This window comes from Zonotrichia leucophrys, chromosome 3 (assembly GCF_028769735.1).
Source record: "Zonotrichia leucophrys gambelii isolate GWCS_2022_RI chromosome 3, RI_Zleu_2.0, whole genome shotgun sequence".
In the NCBI taxonomy this organism is placed as follows: Eukaryota; Metazoa; Chordata; class Aves; order Passeriformes; family Passerellidae; genus Zonotrichia; species Zonotrichia leucophrys.
The window spans coordinates 13,126,488-13,151,680 of record NC_088172.1 but is presented as its reverse complement, the minus strand read 5'-3'; the positions used below and the strand labels follow the sequence as shown (position 1 = coordinate 13,151,680).

Genomic DNA, 25,193 nt, shown 5'->3' with positions numbered 1-25,193 from the left:
TTTATTTCTGCAGTTAAAGAGAGCTTCTTCTTTAAAAAAAAAATCCCACACAAATTCACTGTAAAAATGGAACCACCATCAAGACCTAGCAAAGATGTATTTTATTATTACTTACCACTGAAGAAATTCTATTCCCTACTTTAAATGAGTCATAAAAATCAGAATTCTAAGTTGGCCATCCTTGTTAGAACTCAAAAAAAGAAAGAGACCTGCAGTCATGTCCACAAGCACCTACAAAATCACTGATGTAGCAAGACGCAAAATGAAGAAAGTCTAAGCAAAAGCAATCTAACAAATTTCAAAATTTAATTTGAAAAACATTCCAATATACTGACTTAAAAGCTCCATTTAATGAACACAAAGTTCCATTAACCAAACAAGAGCATAGTCTTCTCCAAGGGAGCAGGATGGGAGAAAAGAAAGCACAGAGAGGAAAATGTAACTCCTTGACTCCATACCTGCGCAAACCTAAATCCAGCTGTGCCTCATCACTGATGAGCTCTGCCTCGCTCTGGGCAATCCTCATTGCCAGCTCGTGGTCACGGCGCTCCTGTTCAAGCACGGCCTGGTGCTGCGTCTCCTCCTCTCGCTCTCTAGCCAGCTGAGCCTCAATCTCAGCCTGTTTGAGAACAGGACACCTTTAGCCTTACCCAATCAAACCAAATGCTACATGAGCAGTATTTGAAAAAAATGCTATGTTGTGTATTAGCTTTTGGAAACATGTACAGTTTACAGAAATGAAAAATTAACAGCATTAGTATTTAGTTAGACCCAAGAAAAATGAAACAGCTACAAACTGAATCTTGGTTTTCATATAGTTTATCAAATATTGTCCACCACTTATATTAACTTTTTAAAAAAGTGCCAAGTAATTTTTTTAATATATGAATTATTTTGTTCATTATTATAAAAACTAATGTTCAGAAGTTTTCAGAATCATTAAAACTCAAATGAAACTGAGGCTATGGCTGCTTCTCCATAGCACTAACACAATACTTCCTTGATATTCTGCTCTTGGCATCACAGGACTTTGTAACAGGCACTACTTTGGATACAGGTCTGTATGTCATTTTGAAAAGGGATTAAGACAGACACTGGAATTCTCTGTGGAACTGATCTAACATGAATTTAAGCAAATGGTAAAACTTCCAACTTAGTGCAGTGCAGGAGCAATTCAAATATACTGCCTCTGCAGAGTCAAACAACAGCAGCAGTTAACCATCATTATTTCACAAAAAGCCTTGCACACACAGTAAATAAAACAGGACCATCCAATTCATACCTTCAAAAGGCACATACACCAAGTTTTAGCAGTGCCCAAAATTAACAAGGAAACAAAGCTGCTTCCCACCCATCATTGTGAAGTTGCACCACTAAAACACTGAAAACTGTACCATTACACCAGTGACTTTACCTTATGAATCTTGTTTTAGATTAGCTGATAAAACCAACCAGCAGGAGGAAAGATAATGAGAAAGGAACTCTATGTGGGAGAATGAAACACCTTACAGGATTATTATCCACTTGGATCCAAACACAGCATTTTAAAGTAAAAGTGTAAATTACATTCTGCATTGCAGATATCCACAGCTCAGAACCCAAGAAACATTGATAAGACAATCACTATAGATGTTCTTTTTTCATAAGACTGCTATCCCAGGTCACCCAAGCAATTTCCAATAAAAAGGAAAAGAGGGATACAGGATCCAAACACACCTCGAAGGAGAGCTCATTATGAAATCAGTAAGAATTGCCATAAATCAAGGGAAGGTGGAGGAGTGGGGTTTGAGCTGCTGTATTTAGTGCAGCCAAAGGAGCTACCAAGGACAGTCCTGCCTCCTCTCATTATTACTGGCACTCTCAAAGTGTTTGCAGTTAAGCAAGTAAACAACACAATCAAAGTCAAGATGTGACTTTAGTAAAAGAATGCCAAACTTGCCTGACATGAACCACCCACCAAATCTTCAAAGGCTAAACCAGGATTCCCCAACGCTGCATATTTTTAAAATAACTTTTAAAATCCTTTAAAAACAGATGCACCTCCACTCAGAATATGTGAAGTTGCATAGGAACTAGAAATAGGTGATCTGTCTTGGCATATGCTAAACATGACATTTGCCCTATATTTACTAATAAAGCAACATTGGGGAATGACTCTGAGAAATGCATTTATAGAAAGAAGCCATTGGACTTGGTGGAGAACATAAGCTACAAAAAGCATTTATAAATAAGTAAATGAATACAAGAAAATAAACACACAACCCCAAAACCATCACAGTAACAAGAAATCCCCCAAAGCCACACACAGCTAAAGCATTAACCTGAATACGTTTTTCTTCTTCTTCTCTCTTTTTTCTCTCTTCCTCTCCCTGTTTTCTCTTTGCCTCAATCTCAGATTTCCTATTACATAAGAGGAGAAGAAAATGAAAATGTGTTATTATGACACAAATGAACAAGAAATAGTAATAAATACAAAGTCTCTTTCATAAAACTGATTGGTACTCCACAAATCAGTACAGTTCTGATGACAAGATACTACATGTAAATTATGAAATTTTTCAAGTTCATCTGTATTTCCAGCTGCATCATATAATTTCTTCCATATGCTCTTCTGTCACTTGCCTTACAAAGGAAATGTTTCAACACTGCATAGAAATACAATCCAAATTATTCTCTAAGTGAAAGTGTATCAAAACCAACTTCATTTAAAAGCCTTTCCTGTTTTCTTCTCATTCTATAACCAGCAACTTATTCAAATTCAAGACTCACAGGCATCTTTCCTCTTCTTCCTTCCTTCGTTTTTGGTCTTCCTCTTCACGTCTCTTCCTTTCCTTTTCCATTTCCTCCTGGATGCGTCGTAGCCTCTCTGCTTCGTCCTCTTGCTGCTTCTTCTTTTGCAGTGCACTCAGAAGCTGCTCTGAGCTTTTAACTAAAGCATCATATTCTTTCTGTATCTGTTCTCTAGTCATTATAGTGGTCTGCAAAAATAATAAGAGGGTAATTGTTTTTTATTTGTACTTCACTTCTGAAAGAACATACTTAAAAATATTAAGTGATATGAGATCACTGAGCACTATATTTAAATCATATATACACCTCAGAGCTGGGAAGCTTGAGTCCACTCTTCCCTTTTTTTCTACAATCCTGAGGACCCATTCCTCTCCCCTCTCCTATAAAACCATCCAAATTCATCTCCATATCATCAGTGAAATTAACTTAACTTCCTTTCAAAACATACCTTCACATTTTAAATCTTGCAGTTTTAAGCAACAGAAATTAATTCTTAGCATGCTAGGATGGAAATTAAAGCCTTCCCAGTGTATTTTGCATTGTGCTCTTATCTTCTTTAGTGGTTATTTACAGCTCCGCTTTTATGTCATACATGAAATAGCTTTTCTTAATATTTCTGCTAGCACTCAGAAAAAATACTGCACTGTGTTGTGACTAACTTTTTCTAAAAAGTTATTAGTAACAAATTACAGGTTGAAAATGCTTCAAAAATAGCCTTTGCTAGACACGTTTTCAAACCTTATTGACAGGTACAATTTAATTTCATTTTACAATTCACATCTTACTAATAAAACTGCAATATGGGGATTTGCTGACCTTTTCTGATAGTGTATCATGATGATAATCACATGTCATAATTTTTCATTAGAAAAGAGAACCCTAAGCTGATAGGTTAACTCTACCATCTTTTCAACAGCGATTTTAAATAGAGAAGTCTTAATATGGCACACTAAGAAAGCTATAATGTTGCATGAAATATGAATTCAAGAAACCAAACTTTTTCTAACATTAATAAATGCCAGTGTGCCTTCATTTTGTCTTTGTGATTCTGTGGTAAGAAAGAGAGGACTACAGACCTGAAGCATAATCAACAAGCTGAATTCTCTTTACCACCAAGTTTGAAAAACCTCATAACTGGAAATGTCTCTAGTCTGTGATAAATGCCTTGTTTCAGCCCTTATTAAGTTAAAATATTGGCAATGGTAATTGGCATTCTGATAATGGTAATAATGGTAATTGGTATTCCAATAGTGAAAGCAACAAACAACTTATTGACAGCACTTGTCTCGTAATACCAACATGCATTTTTTCTTTAAAACCTTCAGTGCCAATTTTGACACACAGATACCAAAGTCATACGCACCTATTTTCAGGATTCACTTCAGTTATATTTACAAATAGTTTTAAACAGGAATTACCCAGTGACTGAAAATTAAGACCACAATTTTAAAGTATATTTTCTGTTAAAAAAAATGCATTGGCCTTCTCCTTTAGATGAAGCTTTTAAAAGATTCCAGTACAAAGATACTTTTTCTCTCATTATTATCACATACCTTAATTTTGGTCATTGATGCATCAATAGAAGCCTCCAACTCCTTGACCTGCTTGCTTGTCTCTGCTTTTCCCTCCTTCAGAGCACTTACTACTTCATTAAATTTATCAAGTCTCTTCTTCAGTGTACGTACTTTTATCAGGCCATCAATGCTGTGAAGGTAAGACAGCTTATTTGCTTATTTGAAATAATTTTGGATGGTGATACTTTTAAAACTCCACAAATCACTCATGTAAAAAAGGTAGATGGGGAGAGAAGTTATGCCTTCTGACAAAACTCTCCCTCTTCTTTGAAATTTGAACATTATCACATCAAGTAACTAAGCAATGGAGCCTTTTCCAAGCAGTAACTAAAATTACTTAGCAAACAGTGGCTCAAAATGGAAAAATGCATTTTTATTTTGAGAATTAATTTGGGCTGGCTTTTTGTTTTTCTCACAATAATAAATGGATACTAATGAACTGGAAAGGATAAAGGCTGAGTAGCGCTACTTATTCAAAGAGCAGTAACAGAATTAATCAGATAAAACTCTACTACACAGTATTACATCCCAGAATGAACACCGTCATTACACCCCAAAGGATTGAGAAAGCAAGGCTGGGGAGGAGTTCAGGAAAACTCAAGAGTTTTTTTAAGAACCACTATTGAAGGCCCCACACAGAAGTTACAAATCTGCAGACAACCTTCCTAAACAGATATCACTATACTGGGATTTGCAAATCAACACACAAAAGTAGAAACAAAATCAAATCATTAAAGATGAGCACCAATTAGCTAAAAAAAAAATGTCAGAAATGCCAAGATTCAAAATGAAACATAATTCTCAAAGGATGTAAAAGAATTTATGAGAGGCCCACAACTAGAACAGAGCTATGTCTCTGTCAAAGAACATTAAGGTGTCAGCAGAGCTTAATTACTGAAGTAGTTTTTCCATCAGTATTCCCTGCAATCAGATAATGGAATTAATTTCATGAGGAGATAAGACAGTTATTATTTCTAAGATAAAAATGAAAGGGAGCCTATAAAGGAAGGAAGGTGTGAACTTGTAAAGGACAACAATTAACGACCTTAAATTAAATTAGACAGACTTAATAAAAAATTTTTAAAAACAAGGTTGTCACTGAAGGATTTTATGAACAAAGAGATAAAGAAACATCTTTAGGAAAGGTTCAGATTTAGTCTATGCATCCTTGGAAAAGAGTGAAGGAACACAGAACCTCTCAGTCTCCTTCAATTGTACTCAGCATCACTCTATGATTTCAGATAGATTTAGTTAATAAAGTAAACCTCCTCTTACAGTCCCAAGAAAATATTATTTAAAACATACTTCCTTCAACCAAGGAATATCTTCTTACCGTGGTTTGTGCTTTCTCTTGCAAAGCCACATACGAATAGTCTTTTGTATTTTAATGCAGGCACTGGCTCGATATTTTATCTTATTTTTCACTGTAAACACACATAAGACAGAATCTTAATGTTTTATACAGTTTAACACAACTACTATCTTCCTTATACATTTGATGTCACAAAACTGTATGCAGACTATGTGTGCTTGAGAGCTTTTTGTATATTGGAACCACAACATTTAAGAAACAGAATAGCAGAATTCACAATCTTGTGCCAGGCACAGAGGCTCCCACCCAAACCCAACAGGAACAATGAAATGTGGGCATATTCATACACCCCTCCAGATTCACAGATAGCAGTAACTTTTGTTAAAAGTTAGAGCACACCCAAGATTTTAGTGTTACAATCTATGATGTTTGAAATCTCATAAGAATTCAGAAATTCTATTTGCTTCACTATAAACAGCAACAAATAATAATCAGTCACAGACTGTGCTGGCCCAAATGCACAGCCATGTGTGCACTGGCATAAGGCCTTTATGCTCTTCTTCCCCATTCTAATGCAGTTTTCATCCTCCATGTTATCAGAGACTGCTGACATTCTGCATCAGACCCTTCCCAATCTCCCAGGTACCTTTTCTGAAGCACACCACAAGTGCCAATCTCTATTGCACACCACCTTATTACTACTCAGCAGAGTAACTTCAAGAAAAATCCCACCAACCTTGAAATCAGTTACTCAGAGTTCAGTATGTATCTGCTATACATGTCCTTGGCCACATTTCAAGGTGTTATTAATTGCTTTGCTGTATTTTTAACCAACATTTTGAGTTAATAAAACATAAGCCACATACATTTAATCACTGAGAGAGAACACCATTGAACTTTTTTCCAACGACTGCAGATAAGCCAGCGGTTCACTCGTTTAACCAGCTCTGCCAAGTGATCCGGATCAGACTTCATTATCTGATCAAACTCTGCAAACTAAATGGCAATTAAAACAAGTTTTACATATTAGCAGGACAGAGAGTGTTAGATACTATTGTTTGAGATCAGGCTGAATTAAAATTTTTTATATAAACTGTATGTCATTATATCAGCTTTCAATTAAAGTCAGCAGATAATTTTCTTACACTTTGTTGTTTAATGATAACAGAAATTACAAGCGCAGATTTTTTATATGTTTGCTGTATGGACGTCCAACCCTTGGCATTTTGAATAATATAACCGTTTACTAAACACCAAAAATACTTATTGTCAAAATTTTTAAAAATCAATTGCTTTTATACATCCTGGAGATGAACTCTGGCCTTCCACAACTTCAAAACACATCTAATTATGTATCTGTGGAAAAAAATAAAAGCTGAAAGCACTTCTCAATTTTTAACCTTTGTATAAGTTTCCCATTGAAGGCAACGTTTTCTGAAAATCCTGCACTTCTGCTTTTCAGTAAATATAAGACAGGAAGAACATTTTTCTGGGATTACAATAATTTTCCTTTGTCATCGCAATAGCTCTCAACTTCATCTCCTTACTCTGAATAGAAGCAGCAATGTTCAGAATCACAGAAGGAGATTTCAGTTATAAACAGATTTTACTAGAAAATATTTCTTCTTGGCTCTGACTTCATCTTTTTAAAAGTCAACATAATTCTTGGAATACAAACATTGCATTAGAAATACTGCAGCATCAGCAACAAGACTATAAACCCAATTGTATCCATACAAATTTTGTGGTTTATTCAAAGAAAATGAACAAAATTATTTATACAAATCCTGGGCAACCTTATTTAGGTTGGCCACACTTTTACCAATGTGTTAAACAATGTTACTTTCAAATGTCCTTTTCAAATGGAAATTATTTTAAGATTCATAATCATGAACTCCAAGAAAAAGATTACCTTGCCAGGTCTAAAAAACACCTTGGTTAGTCCAAATTTGTAATCATTTTCATTCAGTCCCAGGGCTTTAAATAGGGCCTGAAACACAGAAACCAGAAAGGATTAAATTCTGCCTCCTTCAAAGAAACATGAAAACCAACATCACAATATATTTTCTCATGTGGATGATACAGAAGAATTATTTTCTTACTTTGCAAAAAAGCCTAGGGTCCAGTCGAGCCAATTTTTCAGGCAAGTATTTCTTGTACATATTATACAGTTCATGAAATGACGCTCGTGACGGGAAACCACCTTGCATCAAATCCAGAACTGACACCATCCCTAAATTCACAGACACATACACAAAACCTGGCATCAGTAACATGCAAATTAAGCTGTGAATTTTATGATAAACAGTAAGTAGGTTTATGACATAAGACTCAAAGACATTGTTCAGAGACTAAACCACAAAGTTCAGCTGGGATTTGATCAAGCCTGTAGCATTTTTTGATTATGTGATCAGTCACAAAAAGTTAATACTGAACACATGAGAAAAGCCCATAAGGTTTTCTCCCTATTTGAGAAGTAAGTAACACTCAATCATCCATATGATTTTTCTTCTAATATTTCTTCCAAAATCTTTTTTCTTTTTCAGCAGATTTGACAATTTCATTTTCAAAGGGAAGACAAAAAGACCCAAATCTACACCCCAAACCACCAAACAATGCCCAACCAGGCATTTATTTCAATCATGTGAATGGTATTTGTGAGACCTGGTGCAGATACAACCTCAAATACATGTGCAGGGCAGTGCTAGAACATTTAGTGTACTCGAAGTACAAAGTATCAGCTGCTAGGATGTAACATCAATGTCCCCAATAATGTTACAACATTTTGGCTGCAACTAGGGTATCAGTAAATCCCAGACACTGTCAGTAAGATTCAAATTACTTCAGCAGCACAGGCTATACCAGCTTTTACCCCTATTTTACATATTCTTATCCACGGAGGCTGCAGGTCAGATTTTAAGTTAGACCTTAACTTGTGGTTGCTGTCATAAAACTTAATCTTCTGCATACTTGCTTTCAACAGAAATTTAATTTGTTTATACTGTCTTTGTTTTTCAAAAAGTTCAGTGGGGCACGAGCAAATAAAGCTATACACTTGGAAAGCATCTAGCATTTCAAGAATAACAAAGATGCAGCATTTCATCCATGTTAGGTGTTCAGCTCCAAATCAAACTAATAGTGATATGAAGAAACTTTTGAGAAAGTAAGCTTTTGAGAAAGTAGTATAATTAAACTCAATCACAGTATCAAAAAAATCAAAGAACACTGGTGTGCATCAATTACTAGATATCTCAGCTAACAGTGACTGCCTCTAAAATCTACAGGAGTTTCTAACACTTCAACTGCCACAGAAATTTTAAATTCTATTGTTCCAGACTGAACTGGTGCCCTATTAATACTGTGGGCAACTCTTCTTTGCAAGAAGAGTCCTAATGCCAATTCAGATGAATTATTTCTAAAATGAATGCTAAGTCACTAAAAATCTAAATAGCTGTTTATAAGGCATAAATAACCTATCTTCTAGAAAACAGATCAAGCAAGGAAATACTGCTTTCATCCCACATATTTAAAGCTTACGGTAATTTTTAACCACCAAAGTAAAAATCAGAAGGAAAAATATCAGAGGCATACATTACCTGAACACTGAAGCTGAGAGAGGATCTGTCCTCCTTCAAAGTGGTGACTTGTCATCTTTAGATTAGGTTTGATACAGCGAATAAAGCTCGACCCCTAAGACCAAAGCAAGAAGTTAGCAAAATACAGATTTTTAAAACTCCTAAAATAATGGTTAAATAATTAGGACTTATGGGGGGGGGGAGATAAAAATAATAGTATTCTAAAAGAGAAATGCTGACATTATCATAGAATCATGGAATGTTAATGGGTTGAAGTGAGCCTTAAAGGTAATCAAGTCCCAACCCCACCCTTTTCTCTCATATACCAGTTTTGCACTGAAATCTTGGTCTTTATGTAACTGATCTCAATGCTAAAACCATTAATTGGATCCTCAATTCTGTTGAATTTTCACTCAACTGTTCTCTTAACATGTATATAATCTATGATTTATGACTCTAGATCCTACTACCCTCAATATCTTCCACAGTCACAACACTAAAATGCCCCAGAGTTCACATGAGCAAACCAGACTCCTGACATCAGAATCATGCCAGATGAACCTGACCCTTAACTTCTACTTTTTACAACTTCCTTTGGCTCACAGCTGCAGTCTCCCTTCCCTGATGTTCCAGTCTGCTCCTCTGCTATGACCATGTGTGCTACAGTGCTACACCACTGCTCTCTCTGATGAGTTGACATTTAGCAAGGATAACATTTTGCCGAGCACCACCCAATTATTCAGATTTTCCTTTAACAGGTGACTGCTAATGACAACTTTGCATATTCTAAAACAAAATTGGGACTGAGAAAACATAGTATTAAGCCTGATTTGTGGCATATTCTCTCTTTTTCCATCTCTCAGTTGAGAATGAGACAGCACCTGCCAAGGGAACTCTACATTAACAATATCTCCCCAATCACAGATTAGCTAAACTCAAGAGTACAGCAAGCCTGCCACACACTTTTTCCCTGACTGTATTTCAGTTCCAGAATGTTCTGGGTGAAATAGATCACCTCAGACCAGTCTCATGACTGCAGTAAAATTGTATATGCTGGCTATACTCAAGCACCCACTCTTTGTTTCCCTTAATTTCCCACTTATTCTTTTTTTGACAGAGCATAACCTAATATATAGATGGTTAGAACTAGTGGTCAAGAGAAACAGCACTGTGTTCCTACAATTCCACGTTCTAAAGTAAAATGGCATGTTGTACATGAGAATTTCACAAGCTATCTAATCATATCAGCCAAATTAACAAATATTCCTTAGGACTCAGTTTCCTTGACCACTTGTGCATTTACAACCTATCAAAGAAAGTAAAATGAAAAAAATCTTTTTAATGACTTTATGGAACATTAAAACAATAATTAATAATAAAGCATTTCTTAAATTACTTACTTCTAATAAACACTTCTAAATTTTCTATAAATTAGTCATCAATGATAACCAATGCACAGAAAGAAGTAAAAGAGACAAAACAGGAGATTGCAGCACAGACAGATTTCATACTGCTTATTCAGTTTTTTTAACTTTCATTCTACAACTTTTTTGAAGGTGGTTGGTTTTCCTTTTTCCAGTAAATAAATAACCATTACATGCACAAGAAGATGTTCCACGTAGCTGCAAACTCTAAAGCAATTACTAATCACATTTATTGTAAGCCCTAATATTGAGATTATCTACTTTGTTTTACATCAGAAAACTGTGAACCTTCATCTGTATATATACTTACAGTGCTGTGAAGCTTCTCAAGAAGCAAATTTAACTGAGTCTGTAAAAGAAAACAGGTATTTCAAGAGCCTTACCATGGCATGAACAGAAATGTACACACCAAATAGAGGTACAGCATTACTGCATGCATGCTCATTGTTAGTGAGACAGAACTGATAAACCAAACATTCACCAATTTTAATAGACAAAATCATGCAAGTGTGCATGAATGGCCCTGAGGAAATTGCTTGTATTTAATTGCACAACAATACTGCATGGACTAGTCACTTATTACAACATAGTTATCACAAAAAGCATGCACGTCCTTTTGGGAAAATAAAAAATAATGACAGTGTAATAAAATTATATAAAAAATTAGACCAATCAGCAATCATTTTTAAAAAACACACTGAAATTTTGTGAAATCCCAAATTTAATCTATAACAAGCATTATTTGTGTGTTACACAATTAACACAAAGTATATTCCCAGGCTTTCCTTCTGGGTTTTTTTTTTAATGTTATGTCAACATTTACCTGTAATGATCTATTTCTATTTCCAAACTTCCAACTTTTTAATTCTCTATTGATGACAAAAATTACACTTGCTGAGGTTACATTCAAATATACTGTGATGAGAAAAGCCTGTAATACTACTATTATTTGCAGTCAGGTTTTCAGGATAATCAGAGACTTAAACCTACCAGAGAAAACAATTTAGAGTTGGTATTGAAAGTAGTTGGTAGGGACTTTAAATACTCCAAAACCACATCAGAAAAATAGCAATATTTTTACTTTAGAGGTGTGTCTGGGTTTTGGTTTTTTGGGTTTTTTTTTTAATATAAATTACTGCTGGGCCAGCCTTTCTAGTTTTTTAGCAAACTTTAAGTATATAGACTGCAGCAATACAAAATTCAGTATGTCCTAACATATTCTTTTTCAGCACTGGAAGCAAAATTCAAAGGATCTGACTTCTGACTGATTTTTTTTAGCCAGATCTTTCAATTACCTTGAATCCAAGAAACAAGATCTGTATGGGTAGTGTGCATCACCTACAGCTGCCAGTTGTCCCTCTGGTAGATAAAATTGGTTTGGGATTTTTTTAACTTAACATGGATGTGGTTAGAAAGAGTGCCACAAGAAGCATGACAAACACTAATAACCTCCTGCTCAGTTCTCACTTATACATACTGTTTATATTTCAACTTGATCATAATAATTATGTTTTCTTAAGTCAGAAACACTTAAGTTTGCAAGAGACAGACTAATTTCCATCAACAGAATACATTTCTGCTTGAGGAAAAATACCCCTTCCTTATACTCTGTGATTTGACAAGAAATAAGCCAGAGACATTCTCAGGTGAACTTCTTCAACAAAATCTGTATATGAGCAAAACATATTGCTAAAACTACTGCTCTTTGAATTGTCACAATTTAATACATCATTAGCATAAGGTAAAATCATCTCAGATAATCTTGAAGAGATCCAGTGATAAATGAATCATTATTTTCTCAACTGATTAATGAAAATTAATTTTAATTAGTTATAAGGAAGGGATGTGTGAAGGATTTCATAAAGAGAAGTCCCTGCAACATCATCAATAATTGATATAATTAGAAGAAGTTCTAATTTCAGTAGTTCAGAAGACTGACTTACAAATTAATGCACAAAGAATTCTTATTCTTTAAAGAGATGAAATATGTAGTAAGAGAAAAGACCTTATTTTGATGTCATCTGAAGTGAAATATTCAAGGCTATTAGTGTTCATCAGCATCACATGCTGTGTCTGGGAAGGTAACACTACATGAATTACTGAAGTAACACATACATTCAAAATGCCATGGAACTTGAAAACATTGAAAGAATTATAGATTGATGGGCCAGATCCAAGAAGAACATGAGTTGTGCTCTAGGTGGAGAGGGGAGTACCAAAGTAACAGAAGGAAATCCAAAAAAGTTCCCCACAAAATTTCTGCTTCACTTCAAAAATGCCTCCCTTTTAATTCACCTCTCCTTGGGCAGTGGTATAATGCACAAGACTGCACCACGGAAGGTGGGGTGCCAAATCCGAGAGAAACTGAAAATCTAGATGGAAGGAAGAGGAAACTATCTCAAAAGATCCCACAGTTGATTTCACTTTTAAAATACAGTTGTAAAAAATTGTGGATCCTAGCTTGATTTAAAGCAGACTCATGGCTGCAGGGTTTGCTCAGGACATGGCTTATCTGTATGCAACTTTTCAGACTACCTGATGATCATGTATTTTATATTAAACCAATTGCTGCACTTTAATTCAACAACTACTATAGAATAGGAAGGAGTTAAAAAGACTCATCAGAGCAAAACTCAAGAGAGCAGCCTGCCCAATTCCCAATTAAATGCCAAAACCACTACCTTACAAGTCAGGCCCTGTATTCTGCTCTTCGTGGCACCATAAACACTTTATTTCTGGCTACCTAACAAACAACTCCAGAAAGGTGTAATGAGAATACCCTTTGTCAGACTGACCAATATCTTGGTGTTCACTACAGGAAATAAAATAGCCATAGAACACAATACAGTACAGACCTGAAGCAGAATACTATCGCTATAAAAAGCAAGTGTGCTGCTAGCATATCCTTCCTGGTTTTTAGCCCCTGCTGAAGAAAACAATTTTTTAGAAAACAGCTCCAAATGCTAGCCACAAAATGTGATTATGCAAGAAGGAATTGATCTTGCAGTCCTGATCCAGTACTTAACCTTGCTATGGAGCAGAAATGCAGAAACACTCTTCTGTACTGGCAATGTCTCACTCCATGTGCAGGTGTTTTGGACTATCTAAGATACCTGCATTCCCCAGGGACTGTGTCAGGAGTCTAGCTAGGAACATGAGGGAGGTTTTTGGTGGCCCTAGGTAAGATAGCATACCAAAACTGTTTCAGCACTTGACTTGAAGGCATATAAATCCTTCATTGGATCTGGCCCAGATGTGTTGAAAAGAGCTCTTGCTGAAATTGCTGCAGCTCTACCAACTGTAAATCCACGAGACTGAAAAATTTACCTGCAGCCCACGATGTGCCTGCTTTTCATCTCTTAATTCCCCTATTGTTCTCTTTCTAGCCATCCTGAGCTGGAATAGTCCAGCTAAAATAAAACTGCTGAATGAGAAAAGGATGCAGAAAACATTTGGAGAAGACAAGGTTTGAAGGTCAGCTTTGCAACATCAGAAGAAAGGAGAAAATGAGGAGAAGCATCAGATTCAGGTATTGGGAAGGGAAACATTCAGCACAATGAATATCTTCCTCTGTAAGCCATGACTAAGTATATATATATTTCAGAAAAGGAAAAACTATGGTTAAATTAGGTACTGAATTTTGAGAGTTTGGCCAACTGTAGGGAATCAATACATCTTCTAGAAGGTATAATTACAATAGGATGGAAGAACACATTTTGTCACATCTAGAAAATTTTAAAGTCCACCGAATCCAAATTTACATCTCAAAACCTGTTGAATAAAGACTTCTATGTGACTTTGAAAGATTCTGACCTAAAAATCCCTGTATAACCTCTGTAAGGACTATTATGGAAGATACTTTTGACAGAAACGCATAGCATGTAGCTTAAAATGCCAGTTTCTTATAATTCAACAGAAGGAAACCATCTCTTTAACCAAATTTTCTTCTGAATCTCAAATTACTGCTAGTTCTCCCAACCTTAGGTTCTATTTAATTCAAGTAACATAAAACTGGCATATATTACAAGATAGGACTCTTTACTCTATGATTTTACCTTGAATTTGTTACCCACACTGATGAAACTGAGTTTTCCAGCTTTTTGTTTGGGATCCTTGTTGTTGTTAGTGTTGGCTTCAAACAACTGTCGAACAAATTTGTCCTTGGATTCACATATAAGAGATTGAAGAGACATGTGCAAAGCATCATTGTTTTTTTCCACAAATTGCATCTGAAAATACAACCCAAGAGATAAAAACACATTTGTTTTACTGTCCAAGTTACTGCAGTCTAATTAGAAAACTAAAGGAAATATAGTTACATATTTAAAAATTAGCAAGAACACATGGGGTAAATATTAATATATTATTTCAAACAACTTTTTAGCTGGATACACAAAAGTCTAATGCCAGAGAGAAAAGACATTCTTAAGTTTGAAGGATGTTGTTGGAATTATGAAACCCGAAGAAAGGTTTGGTGCCTTTAACAAGATCAGTTGTTTTTTTGTGGACTTCCACTTCCAGCACTCAGCACATCATCATCTCTTGGGAGTTCTGCGAAGCTTAATTCTTCACTGCCTGTAATATCACTTAAGATCTATTGTGAAATAGGAATTAATGTGCATGCTTAAACCTACACAGTTTGGAAAATGAAATGAAAACAGGTTATTTTAGAAGTACTATGACTATTTATGAACACTTGATTTATTAAAACATATTGTCACTTCCTACAAACTTTATATATCTGGTTTATTTAAATTGGATCACTAACTTTGAGAAGAACAATATATTACAGAGAAAGTCAAGAGGTCAATATATTAGTATCCAATTTCCCATTTACAAAATCCTCAACAGCTTTTGGTGCAACTTAATACAGACTTTGATATTAATGAACAGAAGATGCCAGGACTGCTTTGAAGAAAATACCAGATGTCCCACAAAAGGGTGGGATTCTTCTTTGATAAGAATCAAAGGATTAACACAGGCCTCCAAAGTTTCCTTGGGCCATGAAGACACAAGAGAGGAATATGTATGCAGCCAAGTAAGTAATGCAAGTAGCATCCTTCATACATGGTGAAGTTATACAGACCAACAAAGCCTTATGGACCTTCATTTTAACTTAAACTTTCATTTTTGAAAATTGATGGTCTAGATACCGGCTTCAGGTCTTACAATGTTTTTGTACAATAAGTAATAGCCAAAACAGCACAAGAGTCTGGAATGTATTTTGAGGGTAGCAATTTCAGGTATTTTGTATTTTTACATGAATGAGTCCATTGCCAGTAGAAATGGAAAACACAAAGTACGATGGGGACTGTGTACAAGGATAATCATGTGTCCAAATACTCTTCACTAACAATACTTTTATATCACAGTTTATTCTTCTCCCCAGGATGTAAACACCTTTTGATGCAAAATTTGCAGTAGGCTGTGAATCAATATATTTAATACTGACACCATTACCTGTAGATTTGAAACAAACTTTTACACAAAACACATGTCATTAAAATGGGCTGTAGCCTGAAAAGTTAAAAGAAATTTGTCAATTCGCAAAGACATATCAATGTTTGAACTTCTCTTTTGATCACAAGAAATTTTGTCATTGAAGCTATATGCACTGAAAACATATAAATGTTCTACAAAACACAATAAACATAGTGTTCCACAGATAAAATTACCGTCTCGTAGCACACTGCTCCTGCAAAGTGTCGGATAATGAAGCCTTCATCATCTCGGATATTTCTGTGAACGGCCAATTTAGACTTTCTTGGAATCTGGAATTAAGAAGTTGAATTACAAAGAAGTATTGCAATGGAGACTAAGAAAAAGTTTATTCTTAGAACACCATCGTGATCTGCCAGGAGCACTAGGTGCTAAAATCATATTTCCTGTAAATACAATTGTGCTGATCATTAGCATTCCTGTCCAAACCATGACGTTCTAAAAACCCAATTTCAAACTCTTCCACACTCTTAAATACATTGCATTCAAAATACATGTCACCAGGATTGCTAATACTAGCCAGCTGATTTTGGTTGTGACTTTAATCAACACTTTCTTTATCATAAATTTGACAGCTGATGAAAAACCTTGTTATATGAATAGGATTAGACTGAAGCTCAAGATATGGCTTTAGATGGTATATCTTAACAGGCAAGCACTAGCTGATCATACACATAACATCAGAATGTTTCACTGCACACCAATTCAGGCAAGCAGGATTAAGTGGAAACTTAGCACAAGGTAAATGGATGACAATTTTGGTAAATGGATTTTAAATGATGGCTTCCTTTACTCATATTTTTTAGGCATTTTTTTAAATTTCAACACAATTCATGGATATAAATTTCAACAATTTGCCTTAATCTTCCAGACAGCGCTGTATGTTAAAAAATAAGCAACAAAAAAATTTTCCTAGTATGATTCCTATATTCATCTCTGAAGTGCTAGCTAGACACTGGACATGAGTCAAATGTTCTCCAAAGCAAGAAATTTTTTAAAAGAACAACGAAATAATTCATCTGATATGAAACAATCTAAATTAAAATGTGTTTTTACTTCCTTTCATGTTTTACATGTTAAACTTCAAATGCAAGTCAAGAATATGGCTTTAGTTTCAGCAGGATATTAGAATTGCTTGAAGTCTTCAGTGAACTTTTCATCAAATCTAATCACCAACCTTGTCCTTAACAAAGAGGTACAGACTGTGCAGACTGGGCGGTATGAGATTTCTTATGAAAGATTTTCATTACAGTGAAGTGTTACTATCAACTGTTCCAAGAACTGTTTCATTAAAACAAGACAGACTACAAAAATAAACCTACCGAGAGCCTGAAATGGTCCTTGTGTTTTTGATGCACAACTGAAGTAAAATGCTGGTCACTTGGTTGGGGAAGACGATTTTCTTCATCCAAAATATCCAGTACACCTACTAATTTTGCTTCAATCAAATCTGTTAATAAAAAAACCCCATATATTTATGGAAATTGAATATATCAACTTGTATCACTACTGAAAATTACACACCGAAATGCTGCTGATCTGATTCTCTACAAAAGTACCTATGGAAAGCCATTAAACAAAATACAAGAAGTCACAGCAAATCAATTCTGTAGATCTTAATAGGTATGTATAGGATATCCATCAAATCTAGAAGTTCTAAGCTTGTGGAAGATGGGAGAAAAAGATCAGGAACCAATTATTTGATTTTAGCTCTTGATCTCAAGCTGAAATTAGTCATCCAAAAAGTGCCTAAGCCTTCTTACAGTACGATCCTAGGTCTAGCTTCAATTGCTGGGGGAGATTTTTAAGCTTTTCATACACATTTTACCACATGTCAAAACTAAAAGGTTAATATTTCCATTTGACAACATGACCCAGTGAGAAGTAGAATTTTTTTTTAGGAAAGGCAGACCAGCATTTAACATACAGTGGTGGTTTCACAACTTTTAACAACTGAATCGCCTTGACCTCTCACACAGATATTCTGAAGCCCTTGAAAGCTGACACAGAAATTCATGCTCTTGAAACTATTAGACACAAACTTACAGTTTTGCAATTTTTTTTCCATTCTCTATGAAACTGCTCTTTTAAGAGGAATTTTTACTACAAACCTTTTCCTGTGGAAAGGATGAAACTGCTATTCTTGTACTGCAGAAATGCCTATGAACTCTTAAGATTGTGAATTGAATGAGGATATATATAAAACCATATAATTACTAGTGCTATGCATATTTCACCTCCTCTGCTTGAAGGTTTTTTCCCCATGACAGCAACAAAAAGCTTGACAATTCAAGAAGTCCATACCTATACAGTCCTGATTATCTACATAACGAACTTCATTAACCCCCAGGCCTTCTTTTTGGTAAAGTTCTTGTTCCTAAAGTAATTGAACAGAGAAAACACCACTCTTAATTGTTTTTCTAAAATAAAAATCAAGAAAAAAATTATTTTTTCTAATAAACATGAAACAATTTTTAAAAATATAGCAGGAATCAACACACATTTAATAATTTTCTTACACAGCTTAATGTATTCCAACTTTAATGCCTTAATGATAAGCCTGTTCAATTCAATATTTTCATTAGGTATTGGTGATTATCCAATCTCTGGATACCTCATTGCTGGTTTTCAAAAATCCACATTCTTTTCTGACACAAGCAGATGTCACATAATATGGAAACAGTATGTCAACTGATTTTTTTTATTCAAACATAACGTGTAATCTTATGAAAAGTAGTGCTATTTAAAGCATCTCTTCAGCAAAAAAAAAAAATTCCTCAAATATAACAGTTAAAAAACCAAATCCTCAAATATAACATTAAATATATCATACCTCTTTCAGAATTCTTTCATTAAAAAATTGCTGCAGTTTTTCATTACAGTAGTTTATACAGAATTGTTCAAAACTGTTGTGCTCAAAGTACTCTGAAAGACAGAAGTTAAACTTTTATGATAAAACAGTGTTCCAAGAGTTTAAATTAAATAGTAAATAAGAGAAGCTTCACAGTGCTAATATTTAAAGATGTGTTCAGATCCATAGCCATTTCTTTCAGCAAAATGAAATCTTTTACAGATTTCCAAGTTGTACACAAGCCATCTAAAACTACTGCAGCAGATAATATTTCTAAGATAAATGACAGACAGTTGGCAGCAAACCAAAGCAAGATGCTACCAGGCAGTGAAATTGTACCAATACACCCTCATGCATCTATGATACAGCAGGCTAGCAGTAGATACCAAAACTCTAAAGACCTGAAAACCAAAGGCTGCTCCCCTGGACAACCTTGGCAGGACTAGAGCACATCACAAAACATGCCTTGTTTTGAATTTTAGTGAGTCAAAGAAGCAAAAAGCAAAAGCTTTACAAGAACCATCAACACCAAAAAGAAAAACCCTCTCACTCTTCATTACAGAATTTGTTATTGAATCTTTGGTGGAAAAAAGTGACAACTAGAAATTATTTTAGGTGTACTTACCAAAACCAGCTATATCTAGAACTCCAATGAAGAAAGAAGAAGTTTCAAATGGAAAGCACTGGTTTACCCTTTTCACTACATGATCAAACAGATGACTGTACACGGTTTTAGCCAAGGCATCGCGAGCATTGTTTGCTTGTTCCACTTTCAAGGGTACCCTAAAAAAACAAGATACAAACCTTAATTTTCAGAATTCCTTACTGTGAAATGCTGAGATTAGACTCTAAACCTAAAAACAGCCTGTCCAATACCATAAATTAGGACCTAAAAAACCTTCCCCGATCTCTAGGCCAAGGCAGGAAACAACCTTGCCAAGTTAGACTATCTTAGCTGTAAAAAACAATAATGTTTTGCTACCATCAGTAGAAGTGAGACTCAGATGCTTTCATAATTGTTTATTAAATAATTAGAAACTCTACTGACAGTTTGCAGAGAAAGATATTTAAACTATATACAACACCATCTACAAAAAAATTTCTACTATTTACTTATAATTTTTTATGTTAGAATAAAGCCTAAAGTTTTCAGTTTTTGCTCTGACATCTTTTCTGCTCCTCACCCCATCACACTAGTGAGGAGGCTGAGGATGAACAAGAAGCTGAGAGGGGGACACAGCTGGGACAGCTGACCCCAACTAACCAAAGGGACATTCCCCATCATATGGCATCAGCATCCTGTTCAGCAATAAAAGCTGAAGGAAGAAGGGGGAAAGGGGAATGATTCTATGAATTTAAAATTTTGTCTTCCTAAGTAACCACAACACTTGATGAAGCCTGCTGTCCTGGGGAGCTGAACACTGACCTTCCAGCAGAAAGTAGAGAATGAATTCCTGGTTTTGCATTTCTGGCATGTGTAGCTTTTGCTTTACCTTTTAAACTGCCTTTATCAATAACCCACGTGTTTTCTCATTTTTACCCTTCCCCTTTTCCTTCCACTGGCAGGGGGTGAGTGGCTACAAGGGGCTGAGTTGCCAGCTGGAGTTAAACCACAACAACAGCTTATCCATATTGCATAATTTCCTTCACTTCCCAGAATTCATAAGCACTAAACTAACTAACTAATAATTACTATTTTTTTATTTCTTCAAAGATAATACTTCTGATGGAGATCACGTTCTACTGTGACTGGTAAGGCATGGAACCAGAGTCTCCATTCCCAAAGGACACTTGCAGCTACATTACATTTGATAGTAATTAGCTTTAACACACAATCTTGTCTTCCACTAAGTATCTATCTCATCTTAAGGTAATGAGTACTGACAGAAATCTCAGCTTATAAATAGAAGGAAGGTACCTTTGCATTCTGTTCTGATACGTTTAAGAGATCAGAATACTAATTCCTGTCAGCTGCAGACCTATTACATAATACAATATATTAAAATCATTTATGTTTTTCACTTACTTTTTTAAACAACATGACAAATAGTTGTACTGCTAAAGCATGTATTTACAAAATGGTCCTAGTGTTCAAAATAGCAAATTCTGCCACTGTTAATTAAGTACAATTCTAAAGACTGCACAAACCCTTGCTGCTAAATTTCATAGTATGCAGCAAACACGCATGGAAAGAAAATGTAACCCTGCAAAGCATTTTGCACAACTGAAAGTTCAGAACCACTAAACAATGCTGAAAATGGCTGAAACAGTAGATACACAAGAGCCCCACCACAGAACTGATGTTCAGAACAAGCAGCTTTCTTTTCATGAACTTGCTTTCCCTCAGCTCCTCCTTTCTTTGGTCTGCACAAAGACAAATGAATCTCTTTCTTTCTCTTGTTTCTTGCCTGAACAGGAAAAGATAAATTCTCCTTCCTCCATTTTACCTTCTTTCCCTCTCCTGAATTTATCAGCTACTTGAATGCAATGGAGAAAAAAATTGCCAAATTCTAAGTACTTTGGTAAGGCTGCAAGAAAAACCCTTGTTGGTCTTCATGCCAATTTCTTCAGGAAGGTTCCAATGATCTAGAGTTTGAGCCCTAGGGGAAAGCATGGATGGGGTAGATTTAGTCTGTGGACAAAATCTCTCCATGCAGTTCCCAAATATATTCCAGAACAAATTAATTAAAAACATGTCTAATTTGCCCATGGTTGACAACAACTGAGGCAGACAGCAGGTGAAGTGATATCCATCAATTACTGTCATCCAATATGGTTACTGGTTCATAAATAAAGTAGCCTGGATTAAGTAACCCCACCTAGTTAAATACTCCACATAATTAAAGAATATAAGCAGCATATTTGTAATTTGAAAAAAGCCAAAGTTCAAAAAAGTTTTGAAAAAGTTTTTCCAATGGACACTTCAGTAGTATCACTGAAAAAAAATGCATTTTGGTCGAAAATGTACTGCAAAAGAAGCTGGAGGACCTGGAATGATGCAAGTTAATTTTTTTCACCTTGTAAAATAATTTAGTTTGTGGTGATGGAGTCCTGTGTGAAAGACTTCTTGAAAAAGAAGAAACTGAGCAAGAGAAAAGCACAGTAGCACATTTACAGTCTAAGAGAAGCACCAGATTTTGAATCCTAACACATTATTTCTCTCTGTAAATACACTTCACATGGATGGCAAAAACATCATCCAGCAAGGTAATTATTTTGGGGTTTTGGGAGACAAAGACAGATAGACGTAGTGCAGCTGTCAAGTCCCCCAGGCAATTCACTGCACATGATTATTTAATAAAATTCAGAGAGATTGCATTTAGCATCACCCTCCTACTGCTCCTTGTTGGCTCCACTGTGCCCAGCAGAACAAAGCCTTTGTTATACTCTGAGCACAGTGATTTCAGCTGAGCTATTTATTCACTGTGACCTAATAGGACTCACATGATCTACTTGCACACAAAAGGTCCCTAAGAAAGAGAGAGAAATGAGCAGCTCTTTGAGTTGCTGGAACAAAAAAAAACAATGTACTTGTCAAAACTCTAATACTGATAGCAGTCAAGTAGTTTCTAAACCACACTACCATAGAAAAATTGTGTCTATGTAACAAATGTCTAAAATAGTCCAATCCACTTTTACGTGCAGTAAGCCATGTGAGATGATGATATTGGTGTATTTATTAGAGTATGTCTGCTTTTAGATGCACAAGTTTATAAAATGCTAGCAAAAGAGGCTTAATGCAATAATCATTGAGAGGTGTAAGGAGTCTGCTGAACTCATTTTTGACATCCCCAAAATAAAACACGGGAAAAGTAAGATCTGCTGGCATAAAAACATAGCTCCTTGTGTCTGCAGACTTCTGAAACTGCACAGTGCAAATAACACTACAGGCATATCAGGATAAATTCACTGATCAGAAAGTCTTTACAGTTTTAATCCACAGTAAACTCAAAGCTGTAACAAAAATTAAGAAACATTCCTTGACAGCGTCACTTGAGGAGTGATCACATGGTCTGTCTCATAAAGGTGGTAGCTTGGTACATCCCACCAAACATTCTCAAAAGGAAAATATACAGACAAGCCTTATGTCTGTGTTACATGTACAACAGCCAAAATTAAGCTTCTAGCCTTCTCAGAGGCTGAACCAGCAGTTCCCTGAGAGCATTTCCAGTGGGGTGCCATCTGAATCTGACATGGATACAATTCATTCAAAGCCCTTCTGCTTCTATTTAACACTTTCACTTAAAAGGAATGTGAAACTAAGGGTATTCTCAAAAAATGGGCTCTAATAATACTGAAGTAACAAAGCAGAAAATCTTGTAACAAGATTAGCATACAAGATTATTTTCCAAAAAATTCATAATGTAAAAATCCACAAGATATATTTCAGTAAAGGAAAGTGGGTGGTAGTAAGCTGAGAAGAATTTAAAAATGCAAATGGAAGATGGAGAATAACCAGATAAGCAGTAAGTCAACAGAGAAAGATCAGCAATGATTGTGCATCCCAACTTGAATTAAGTAAAAAATGTTATTGACTTTCAAAACCTGCAATGTTCATATTGCCATGAATTACTGTGAGTGCCATCTGTACTGTAAAATAAGAAATTTTCTACTCTAATATACTGATAAAGCTTCTCCTGGATGAATATTTCAAAGATTTTGCTGTCAATTTAGACATGGCTTGGAAAAGAGCAAATAGTAAAAGCTGGGTCAATATTTTCCACTGGAGACACTTTTTCCTGCAAGACTGACATCTTCCTATACATTAAGCTTGTAATGAAGGTGAAAAAATTACTTGTAACACTCCATATCATCTGGATATGACAACGACAAGCAAGATGACAACGACTCAAAGTCCCCAGTTTCTAGTAACTTCTGGAGGAGAGAGAGGAGGAATTTACATTGGGCAGGGAGAGAAGAATTTACTCTCCAGAAATGGACTTTTGAATACACAATTAAGAGGTTTAGATCTTGAGCTTTTAACTGAATGTAGAGTAACACATCACCCTTTCCCACTTCCCCCAACATTATTTACCATTTGTCACTGAATTAGAATTTTTTCCATAATAATAATTTCTGTAATACATTTCCAAAGAAATTGCAAATACAAAATACGCAAGGAACTCAAATAAACCCCATTAGTACAGAAAATGATGAGTTTCATACATTAAACATTTGGTGTAATGTGAATAAAGTATTTCCAATTCACTAAAACAATCAGACTGTTTCCATAGATTAATAAAAAGCACACCTATATTCTTCCAAGGAGTGAATGTTTATTAGCTTCCTAATTAAAAGATTGATACATTCAGCTGAACGCTGAGAATTACTTTAATGTACACAAAACTGCTTAGTCCAAGCTCAGTCTTTTATGTGAACTCCAGAAAATACTCAACACAGAAAACTAAATATTAAAACACACAATTCAGTTGCAGGCATCCCTGACAACTTGCATGCCAGGATCAATCTCAACAAGAGAAAATTTGTGGTAGAAGCTAGAGGTTTTTCATAAACAAAAGGTAACTGCATTGTCATTTTCATAAAACTCCGTTTTGCAAGAGTTATAAATTTCATGGTTTTGAAATGTTATCACCAGTACCACATTTATACAGGCTCTTTGCCCTTAATTCTTTTCCATGTACATACAGAAAGGAACCATTATCTTGCTTCTGTGCCTAGGAAGCTACCTGGAGAATAGCTTCAGAAAAAAAAAAAAAAATAAAATAACACACTTTCTATCTGTGTTTTTGTGAAACATTATTTACAGTCAAGATTAAATGTGTGTTTACCAAAACCAGCAAAAAAGCAGCAATTTCTGGATTACCATTTGCAGGGGTGTTTTTAAAGTTAAAACTTGATTTCAGAAGAATTACGTATGACAAACACAAGGACAGTGATCACTCAGGCATTAAGAAGGGGGGCCATCCTGCCCTCTAATTAAAGCATCCCAGCCCTAATTATTACAGGGCAGCACTCACGGGAGCACTGCGGAGCCCACAGGAGAAAGATTCAAGCGCCTTCTGAAAGACTTCAGGCACCACATTGACATTCCTTAATAGAGTGTATCTGAGAAATGATTTAGCATATCAAATTTGCTGTGCAGGCTGTGGATTTAACTGGCTGACTGCTATACTTTCTTTGGCCACACAGCGTACTCACTAACACGAG

General features: G+C 35.4%; 1 protein-coding gene across 6 annotated transcripts in view; it reads right to left on the bottom strand.

The window, feature by feature from the left end:
* The window catches only part of MYO6 (myosin VI), a 100,335-nt gene that overhangs the window by 15,316 nt on the left and 59,826 nt on the right, over positions 1-25,193 (bottom strand). For 3 of the 6 annotated variants that reach the window (XM_064707425.1, XM_064707423.1, XM_064707424.1), the window contains exons 13-28: positions 19,651-19,808; positions 19,008-19,099; positions 18,479-18,551; positions 17,497-17,624; positions 16,351-16,446; positions 14,731-14,904; positions 10,986-11,024; positions 9,273-9,366; positions 7,779-7,909; positions 7,589-7,666; positions 6,543-6,672; positions 5,698-5,788; positions 4,344-4,494; positions 2,770-2,978; positions 2,322-2,400; positions 459-619 (exon numbers count right to left, since the gene is read on the bottom strand). In XM_064707425.1, the coding sequence (XP_064563495.1) occupies positions 459-619; positions 2,322-2,400; positions 2,770-2,978; positions 4,344-4,494; positions 5,698-5,788; positions 6,543-6,672; positions 7,589-7,666; positions 7,779-7,909; positions 9,273-9,366; positions 10,986-11,024; positions 14,731-14,904; positions 16,351-16,446; positions 17,497-17,624; positions 18,479-18,551; positions 19,008-19,099; positions 19,651-19,808 (1,884 nt within the window). Of the gene's footprint in view, positions 1-458; positions 620-2,321; positions 2,404-2,769; positions 2,979-4,343; positions 4,495-5,697; positions 5,789-6,542; positions 6,673-7,588; positions 7,667-7,778; positions 7,910-9,272; positions 9,367-10,985; positions 11,025-14,730; positions 14,905-16,350; positions 16,447-17,496; positions 17,625-18,478; positions 18,552-19,007; positions 19,100-19,650; positions 19,809-25,193 lie in introns of those variants that run through there. The other 3 variants (XR_010439498.1, XR_010439499.1, XR_010439500.1) reach the window with 2 other exon arrangements.